General features: G+C 35.2%; 1 protein-coding gene across 1 annotated transcript in view; it reads left to right on the forward strand.

Moving 5' to 3' along the window:
• LOC107717720 (retinoic acid receptor beta-like) overlaps nucleotides 1-10604 on the forward strand; it is a 110559-nt gene that overhangs the window by 26208 nt on the left and 73747 nt on the right. The window contains exon 2 of the mRNA XM_016524557.1: nucleotides 3125-3273. Coding sequence (XP_016380043.1) covers nucleotides 3125-3273 — 149 coding nt within the window. The remainder of the gene's footprint in view (nucleotides 1-3124; nucleotides 3274-10604) is intronic.

Raw genomic sequence — 10604 nt, forward strand, 5'->3', positions numbered from 1 at the left:
AGGTAGGAAAACAAAGTTCTTTATGAACCGCAGGATTGCTTGTAAAAGATTTCAATGCAAAAGTTAAGGCAGTAGAGCTGACTATTTCTGTCAATGGTAAGTTTGTTATAACGTAAGAAAAGTAGTTTACATTTTTTGCCACTTGCTTGAGCAAATTAATATATAAATCTAAAAGTAAATGCAAAAGTAAAAAGCATTGAATAATGTGTTGCTTATATTTATTGTGTTTAAACATGTCTGTGAAAGATTGTATTACTGTACTGTGTAAAAAAATAATTGCAATGCTTGCAATGTGTTTGGATTTGAAATCAAAATAATGGATAAATGTTGTGTTTGTTGTAAACAGCCACGTTTTTATTTCTTTGTTTAATTCCCATGGTACTGATTGTTGCCCTTTTTGTTTACAAAGAGAAACTCTTTTTCATGCATTTATGTATTGTGAAAGGTTGAAACCCCTTTTTGATATGCTGGAGATGCTTTTTAAATCTTTCAATGTCATGTTTTCAATTAAATTGTTCATTTGTGGTTTTAAGTATGTTAGAAGTAGGTGTCAGAAGTCTCAGTTGATGAATGTCTTGTTGGGGCAAGCAAAGATGGCAATTTATGTCATTAGAAAAGAGAAAATTGACATGAATATTAACAAAAGTTTAGTAGCGGTTTTCTTTAAACTTGTAAAATCCAGGATTTTAATTGATTTCTATTATCATAAATTAATACATGATCTTTTAATGTTTGAAACGATCTGGTGTTTAAATGGGGTTCTTTGTAAAGTTGTGGAAGAAGAGCTGTGTTTTTCCTTTCTGTTAAGCTAATTTAGGCTTGTGCAAGATGGATGTTTTTTGGGGGGGGTTTTTGTATGTACATTGTATTGTAATAAAATGGAATTTGAAATCTCAAAATCTCTCTCTCTCTCTCTCTCTCTCTCTATCTCTCTCATTCAGCTCAGCTCCAACAATGAACTGTTACAATTATACACTTATTTTCACATAGCTATGAGAAGCATTAAACATGGACGCGTGTGCAGTTGCCGTACTGTATTAAAGCTTTAATCAGGATAAAACCGTATATTAAAAGCTAACATAAGCAGTAGCATTTACAAATACCAGCGTATCTAAAAGTATGAGACAACAACAAACAAAACATAGGCCTACCATTAAAAGCCGTGCTTGCACAGGTTCTGCACGATCCTCTTCAATAATATCCTCTGCTTCTCAATCGGACTCAAACTGGAAAGCGATATTAATGATGCCGTTGTTTACAATACAACCGGAGCACATGCCGCCGAGGTGAGGGGCGGGACATTAGACGCGCACTAGTGGCGGTTGAGCCAATCACAACACACTGGGCTAGCTAACCAATCAGAGCCCATCGTCTATTTCTGAGGGAGGGGCTTCATAAAAGCAGGAAATGATCAGCGTGTTTCTCAGAGAAGGGACAGAGCGGTGTGGAATAAAGGTAAATTATGTGAAAAATAATGTGTTTTTTTTTTTTTAAACGAAGTATTAACACATGTTAGACTGCACCCCATAAACACAATCTAGCCTAGAAAAAAAACAGTGAACCACCCCTTTAAGGTATCAGATATTGTCAGAAGGCTGAAAAATATTGAGATACATCACAGATTTCTGTCCTAAGGAATTTATTTGTTGAGGGATTTTGAATTGGGACGATTTGGGTTAGAAACATGTAGGAGGACATATAATTTCTGATTGATAGAAGCAAGTGAATGAGATAACGGAGTTAATTGATTTAACTGTGGTGAAGTGCTGTAATCTGATCAGCAGATCTGCATGTAGTGAAGCACAGTACATGACTACTGACGCTGCCGGCTGATCCATTGATACTGACTACATGGACTGCTGGTGTTTGGTTGACTCAAGATACTTGAAGCCTATGAATCTACCCATGTGAAAAAGAAGTACACTTTAGCATACCTAAACTAGTATTTTATTACAGAAATACTAAAGCATATACTTAAGTGCAAACTGAATGTAATGTTTGCAGGCACTTACATGCAAATTGAATATATTACTTAAATTCATATTAAATGTAATTTAGCTGAATTTTAGAGTGAGTTTTTGACCCACTTAAGTACATCTTAGGTGAGTTAAAATATAAGGTTGCAAAATGCAAAAAAAAAATTTAACTATGTATGTTTGTTATTACACATTTGTAATGCTTAAGTTGCAATTGATTACATTTAAAAATACTTTAAATGTAATATCAACATACTAATTATAACACTACAGTTAAAATTACAATCAGGTAGTTCAGGTACATTGTCTTGAAAATGTACTCTTAAGTGCACTTAAGTGGCCTTTTATTTTATTAATATTATATTATCTACAAGTAGTTTTTTTTAAATATACTTGTAAAACTTGACGTACATTACTAGTGCACATTCAGTAAGCCAACTCAATTCAATTAAGCCAGCATGATCTAATTTTGTGATTAGCCATCTGATGAAATGTAGACAAGATCAGGCGAAAACAGAAAGACAACATCCAAATGCATGAATTTTACATCATTATGCAGCCAGTTTAAAATTCCAGTTATATATCTTTTGGAAGTGAATTTGTGTCTTTCTAAAATGCTTCATTTTGGCCAAATTCTGAGGCTGCATTGAATGTATCCTGTATGTTAAAGGCAAGTTCGAGTGTCTGTGGAGATCATTCCAAGTCAGTCACTTATGAAGTTTAAGCACAATTATTTAAGTTAGCATGCTGCCTTAGAAAGCAGTTAGGTTGATGTTGCTCATTGGGTTTCCACTTGGACTAGAGCTGTATTTTAGACTAAAGTCTTTCAAGGCAGAGTTTAAACCAGGTCTCCAGGCTTTTTTCAGATCCTAGTCAACTGTATGCCTACAGTAAATTTAGCATTTACATACTTGCTATACTGTACTTCCAAAAGTCAAACAGGTATTGGTTACATAGAGGTTAAGCACTTTCTTGTTGTATTCCTGCTGTTTTCATTGCATGTATTCGTTGTTTTTCACAGCTAAATCAAGTCTCAAGACAACTGCTCACAAGTCTTAAGTTCATCTGAAGTCAGTTGTTTTTCTCAGACTGGAGTTTTCATCTCCATCATCATCAGTTATGTTTCTCGTCTCTTTCTGCCCCTACAGCCATTGAGACTCAGAGCACCAGTTCAGAGGAATTGGTCCCCAGTCCTCCATCACCTCTACCCCCTCCTCGTGTCTACAAACCCTGCTTCGTCTGCCAGGACAAGTCCTCGGGGTACCACTATGGTGTCAGTGCCTGTGAAGGCTGCAAGGTAAACATGCTATTCATCCCTTCATCCCACCAAATGGAAGCCATTCAATAAATATTCAGGTTTTCTCCCCTGTACATTCTAGTCCCCTGGCCCCAGGTCCGCCTTCTAAACAAAATAAGGTTCAAACCCATTTGTGTTGAATTATTTAGAGTCAGTGCTGTAGGATTTCAGCCTAAGCTAAATTAACTTCTTTGATGTGGTCTGCCAGTCTGGAGGATTAATTCGGGTTTCACGGATTCTTTCAGATATCTCAGTGCATTCATATTCTACATTCACTCAATTAGAGTCAGTGATTGGGATTGACAGGTGTGAATCTCAAAATGTCCTCTTCACACAGCAGCTTAAAATAGAGGCTTGAATACATGCAGTGGACATCAAGTCCATATTCTATTCATGGCTATAACCGGTAACAAGTAGTAACATAAAATCAAAGAAGGTGATGCCTATAAAACTGTAAAGATTTATCACACTTGACATGATAGGAGTCCAACTGAGGCGCAGGTTCCTCTGTCAAATCTCAGTTAACCTACAGTAGCTTTTATACTGTAGTAGTTAGGAGTGGGAGAAGAAATCGATTCTCCAATGCATCGTGATTCTCTGTTCAACGATTCTGAACATTTCAGAATCGATTCTGAGCTTGGTATTTTTTGGCCACATATGGCACCTGTGTGCGATAGAGAGAATCGCGGCGGGCTTCATTGCACAGAATATATGCTGTGAGACACGTGAGCATTGCTTGACAGTGTGCGCTTCCACTCGCCGTTATTTCAGTGTTTTACTTTAGACATGCTTTCATTTCTGCCGTTTGGAATGCAGTACGTATTAGATGCATGAAACTCACACACTGACAGACTTTCACGTGCACTTTGTGTTTGTTTGTCCTGAAGCTCGATCACGGCTGCGGTTAAATGCATTCGCATTTTTGAATACTTTTATACGAAACTGATGTAAACACAGTCAGTTATGTTTTCAGATCAGGACAAAACATGTGATATATCAAACTAGATCTGTGCATTAGTGTGTTAAAGCTGCCACTGTCTATTTTCTCATCAGTAATAATCAAACAGCAATAATGCTGAGGAAAAAAGAAAAACCTATAACTATTGTCTCGATACTTAAATGACACTTATTTTAAATAAGTAATTGCTTTAAAAAGTAGCCTGCTTATATAATAATAATAATAATTTAAAAAAAGTAAATTTTGCACAAAATAAATTTGATATAAAATGTATATAAAAAATGTAGCCATGTGCAGTAATAGTAAAAACTGAGAATGTGATGCATCGTGATATTGAGTTGATAATGATAATCGTAATTGAATTGAATCGTGAAACCAGTGAAGAATCACACCCGTATTTTTAAGATGGCAGTACTGACATACAGAGATTCCGATTATAAACAAAAAGCATTGAAACTGCAATTTTGGTTAAAATGTAAAGTTGTAAAGATGTATTTGCACAGCAGAACAATTAATTAGGAAAAAATGTAGGTTTTGGAATAGGATCGTGACTCCCAGGATCGGATCGGATCGTGAAATTCCTGAAGATTCCCACCCCTATACTGTAGTGAGAGCAGATCATTTCAGTCATGCACAAAACAGAAGCAGCTCCTGTGTGCTGGATCTGAAACCTTCAGATGACACACTGCTTGTATCTGCTACTATTATGCCACCACAAGCTGGAATCAGATTCCAGAAGAGTCGATTCTTTATTTTTGGAGACAATAACTTTATTTATTGTGCACTTTCAGCTTTAACAACTTTGCTGATCGTTTACATTCACATACAGCTACATTACACACTGCATGAAAGGCAATATTGGAAATGGCATAATAGGGGCACTTTAATAGTAATAAAAAGTTATTAAAAGCGCAGTATACCGTGAAAGAGAACTCTCAGGAGGAGACAGAGGAGGAGTTGGGGATGGAGAAGGGTAATTAGCTATTGAGCAATGCGAAAACTGCTGATAATACTGCGGGACCTTATATATGAATGCTTAGATAGGTGTCGTATTCCCATAGGTTGATGGGGATCAGCTGAGAGTCAGCTGATGCGAGCTTGACTAACGTGACCTGCCAGAACTAACGCTACGCTTGATTTCTTCCACCATTTATTTAATTTAAATAATAAATGAATACAGAGTGTTAAAATAAGCAGGTCTGTGTATGTCAACATTTTACAGCACCTTTCAACATGACTCCAATCAGAAAATAGAGTCAAAAGGTTATTCTGATACAAGGTCATTACTATAATGACATTGTAAATTAAAACTTCAACCAGCGAAACATAATCAAAAATTACTTTGTGCACTGGATTATCATTTTCAGTATAACAAGTCAACTGTGTTATGCAAGCAATAAGGTATGAGACGCCTTGAGGATGTTAATGCTTTTATAAAACGGTTAACACACAATACAAATATTAAAACCAAAAATATGTATTAACAGGTAGCTTGCAAACTGTAGTCCGTTACTGATTACAAATTGCATAACAAAAATTATTATTAACACAATCTTTTAGATCACTAATTTTTTTCGGTAATATATACTGACTACTTACTTTTAGATTACTTTTCACCTAACCCATTTATCACATTCGAATAGTACCGTATTGGCCCGAATATAAGACGACCCTGATTATAAGACGACCCCCCCGCTTTTTCCAGATGTACCTTTTGGAAAAAGGCTTTTTAAAAAACAAATCTTGTTTTTTCTCAGTAAAACACATTTTGTCTTCAATTATTTTCATATTGCATATTTTTCCTATTTTAATTTTTGTTTTGAAAGTATGGTAAAAACTGGTAAAATGTACCAACAATCACATTTAAAAAATATACACTTTTTGATATACCATTAAAAAATGCGTATTTGGCGCCACCTATTGTTGTGGGTGTATTATTGACATGTCAAAGTCTAGACCCTGAATATAAGACGACCGCGTTTTTTCAGATGTATTTCCAAGAAAAAAACATCGTCTTATATTCGGGACAATACGGTATTATTATGTGCCATATTGATAAAAAGAAAATATATTCCATTCTTTGTTATGAACAACATGAAATGCATTAAACATCATATTACGCTGCAGGGGGTTTGATAAACTTCAGGAATCCCTGCATTACATGAACAAACAATTATAAACATGAAAACAGCAATGACATTACACATCCATAATTTAAATATTTTGTCTATACTTTTGTCCAGATCAACAAGTGAAACAGAAATGAAGACTTAGTGTTTCACAGCTATATATCAGCAGTGTTTAGCAAGTTAAACATAATTATTCATCTCAAACATGATCTAATTGACTGAGAGGTGCTTTTGTCCCCAAATCTAGAAGCATGTATCACAAATTTATTTACATGACATTCTATATAGTAAATGTAGTTAAATAGTGTGACGAGTGGGGGCGGGGCCGAGAGCCGTGGGAACGGAGTGAGGCCGGTGGAGTAATTGATGATGAGCGACACCTGCACCACTCACCGGTCTCGAGTCCCACGGAGGAGCTCCGGAAGGCTCAAAGGAGGAGTTACGACAGTGAAAGGAGAGAGGACCAGGCCTGGATTTTATTTTGTGTTCTGGTTCTGGTTCTGTCGTCTGCGAGGGGCTGTCGCGCTATTTTGTGTTTATTTTATTATTAAAGTTTTCTTTGAACGTTCGCCGGTTCCCGCCTCCTTCTTCCCGTGACTACGAACTGTGTTACATATAGTATGACACACAGGATTTTTTAGAAAAGAAAAATTTGGTAACACTTTCTATGAAGCCCGTATTTATAATACATTATAAAGGTATTCGTAAGGCATTATAATGAATGCATAATGCATTATAAAAAACCTTATAATATGTTGTATCATCTCATGAATATTCATAAGAACAGTTTTAATATATTATAATATTTACTTATTTGTGGTTATAGCTTATAATGTATTATAAATACGGACTTCATAGAAAGTGTTACCAAAAATGTAAATAATAAAAACAAATTATGGGGGGGGGGCACACTTTTAAAATTCATCTTAACCTAATTTCAGTATTATTCATTCAGTCATTTTTCACCATGTCATGTATCACTTCAGTCTCTAGAAGTAAGCTATAACAATTTCAACTGATATGAATGTTTCATCACGTTTCATTTATTTGACAAATAATTTTGTATTGTAGTATTAGGGGCTTCTTGCACTCATTTTTTTGAGGGGGCACGAATGGGGGGGGGGGCGGCTCGTCATGCTTGTCATGTGACACACAGCAGCCACGATACCACTGTATAGCCTCATTGATATAGGCTTATATTTATTTATTTTTTCCTTTTTATTCGAAATATTACCAAACGTGTTAACTATATCATGAAATATCTCAATTCTTAAATACATTATAATCACTGAAGCTATTTACACTGTGAAATGAATATCTTGCTTACATTCATACGCACATCTGCACTTTGTTGTTTCTGATTAGAGAATTTGCCAGAGAACTCAGTCAGCGAGCACGCGGTGAACAAAACAGCGGTGTTTCAGCAGTGACTCATCTGAACGCCTCTGATTGGTCCTTGCATTTATAAGCTCAACAGAATCGTGTGTGATTGGTTGTAATGCACAGCGCTGTAAAAACACAGCTGTCTCTGGCTCTGTGCCAGCCAGCGAATGCAGATTTGAATTTAGCAGCTAGTGATGTTTTTATTTTTTATTTGTTTACAGGACAAACTGCGCATTGCACCCAAAATTGTTTGGTGATCATGTAATCCGTAAAAAAAAAAAAAATAGTTACTGTAAACTGATCATGACCATTTATAAACTGACTTTAACTGGAAAATTGACTGTTGAGCTCCTTTAAAGCAGACTGTTGAACTGCTTTGAAGCAGCACTGAATTTTTATTTTCCTGTTTAACACTGTAAAGCTGCTTTGATGCCATCTGTATTTTATAAAGCGCTACATAAATAAAGGTGACTTGACCCTGTGATGGACTGACTACCCAGGATGCTTCAGTAGGACAAGCGGACTATCAGTAGATATAGATTTATCAAAATAATTGTTAGTTACTTGAGAAAATGATTAATGTAATCCGTTATTAGACTTATTAGACTACATATCCATATTCACACTCATTCTCTGTGTTGTGACAAGAAAGAAGGAGAAGATAAATAGCATATCTAGGCCATATTGCCTTTGAATGGGTGACATTAACAGCTTCAAAGGATTAGAATAAGGATTATAGGATCTTTCAGTGTCATATACGGTATACGTCCCTCTGGGCACTGCGCCATTGTAAGGAACTTGTGGATGAACTTCATGGAATAGGCGAGTCAAGGGTGCTCTGTAGCCACAGGGTCTAAAATCACACCCGCACATATGTTAGGTTTTTATGTTTTATGGTGACTTTCCATAGTCAAAATGATTTTATACTGTACTAACTGTATTCTGTAACCCTACCCCTAAACCCTCATAGAAAACACTGCATTTTTACATTTATATATATAATTTATTTAGTATGATTTATAAACGGTTTTCCTCATGGGGAAAAAAGTGTCAGAACCACACACACATTGCAAGTATATATAAAGAGCCATGCTTCACTGCTGTCAAAAAAACAAAAAGGGTAATTGTGCCATGTATGAATGTGTGTCTGACATGGGAAACTTGCATTTGCTGCATTTGGATGCTGGTGTGGTCTGGATATACAGTCACAAAGACACAGAAATATATAACCACATGTGAATATAACAGACACAGTACTACATAATGGAGTGGATACACTAGATTTGAAGCCTGCAGCGAATATATAGACAATAAAATATAATGTCACTCTCCAAGGTTACTGTTTTGAATAAATAATAAATTCTAAATAAATAACGGAAGTGTTAAATATACCATGTACTTCTGTTTTATGAAACACTGCACACTATGCAGCATGTCTTTTCAATATAAGTGTCTTTTTTTAAACAAGGATGTGCATTTTTGTCATTTTGACTGCTCACTGAAAAAAAAATTATACATTGAATTTACTAATTTTTTTTAAGGTAAAGTGGTTGCAAACAATTTATTTTAGCTACATTTAATAAAAAAAAATGTTGAAAGTTAGTCAACTAAATTTGTTTATTTAAATGTAGCTAAAATAAATTGATTGCAACCACTTACCTTAAAAAAATGTAAATTCAATGAATCATTTTTTTCAGTGTATAAGTTTTCTTGCTGTAAACTGTTGTTACTGTGGCAAATTGTGTCTATTATATTTTAACTACTTTTAACTACTCAAATTTTTGCCACATAACGTATTACTAATTCTCTGCCTGGTGATTCACACACATAAAGCCAAGAAGATTGTGAGCCCAAAGACACAAATGATGCATGTGGCTCTCTTCTGCACATTTGCATCATTTTCCATGAGCATGCTTTGTTTGATATTGGGTTGGAGATCTGATTTGAATTGGTAACATAGTGAGGAAACATATGGCTGAGCATACGTGTATGCATATGCATACAGAAAAGACACATCTCAAGCTAAGCCAAGTAAAGGCACCAGACTTGCTGCGGTCTGGTTGCTTTGACTCTGTAATCCTTTTTGACATTGGCATCTTTCTGACATGTGTCCTCTGTCTTTCTTGTGCTTTAAACTTGCTGTCCCTTACAAGTTTTCAAAAACTTTGAGAGATTAAGAACACTTTGATGAATCGCTGGCATCTCTTCCTTTTCTGTTACCTGGATGTGTGTTGTGTTCACAGTGCAAGTTATAGGCAAACCATACTGTGGTTTTAAAGCAAAACATACCTTCTGGAGTTTGTGTGGTTGAGCACATACTGAAAACTTTGTATTTGTGTGTATAGGACAGAAGAGAGCACAGCTCATTCACTTTGAAACTGCAGATTCCATATTTATTCAATTAAATCACCGCCTTTACAGTTTATTAATCATTGCTTTTATAACTACAAGGCCATATCATAATTGTGAGGATTTTTTTACAGCCCTACTTTCAAACTACTTTGAATTAATGATTACCTTGACATGTCTTTATTTCCATGTTTTCAGATCATTTTGTAATGCATTGACAATTCATAATCAAATGCTTTTTATAATCTCTTATGAAAAAGGAATGTGCTTAATTGTATTGAATGAACAGTTAAAAACTACTTGCAGATAATATAATATTACTTGCCACACTTTAAGTACACCTTTGAAAAATGCTCTTTGCAATGCTGTTAAATTAGTTTTTAAAGGGGTCATATGACGTTGCTAAAAAGAACATTATTTTGTGTATTTGGTGTAATGAAATGTGTTTATGCGGTTTAAGGTTCAAAAAACACATTATTTTCCACATACTGTACATTATTGTTCCCTTTTCG

The sequence above is a fragment of the Sinocyclocheilus rhinocerous genome, unplaced genomic scaffold (genome assembly GCF_001515625.1).
Source record: "Sinocyclocheilus rhinocerous isolate Xijiao unplaced genomic scaffold, SAMN03320098_v1.1 scaffold2318, whole genome shotgun sequence".
Lineage (NCBI taxonomy): Eukaryota > Metazoa > Chordata > Actinopteri > Cypriniformes > Cyprinidae > Sinocyclocheilus > Sinocyclocheilus rhinocerous.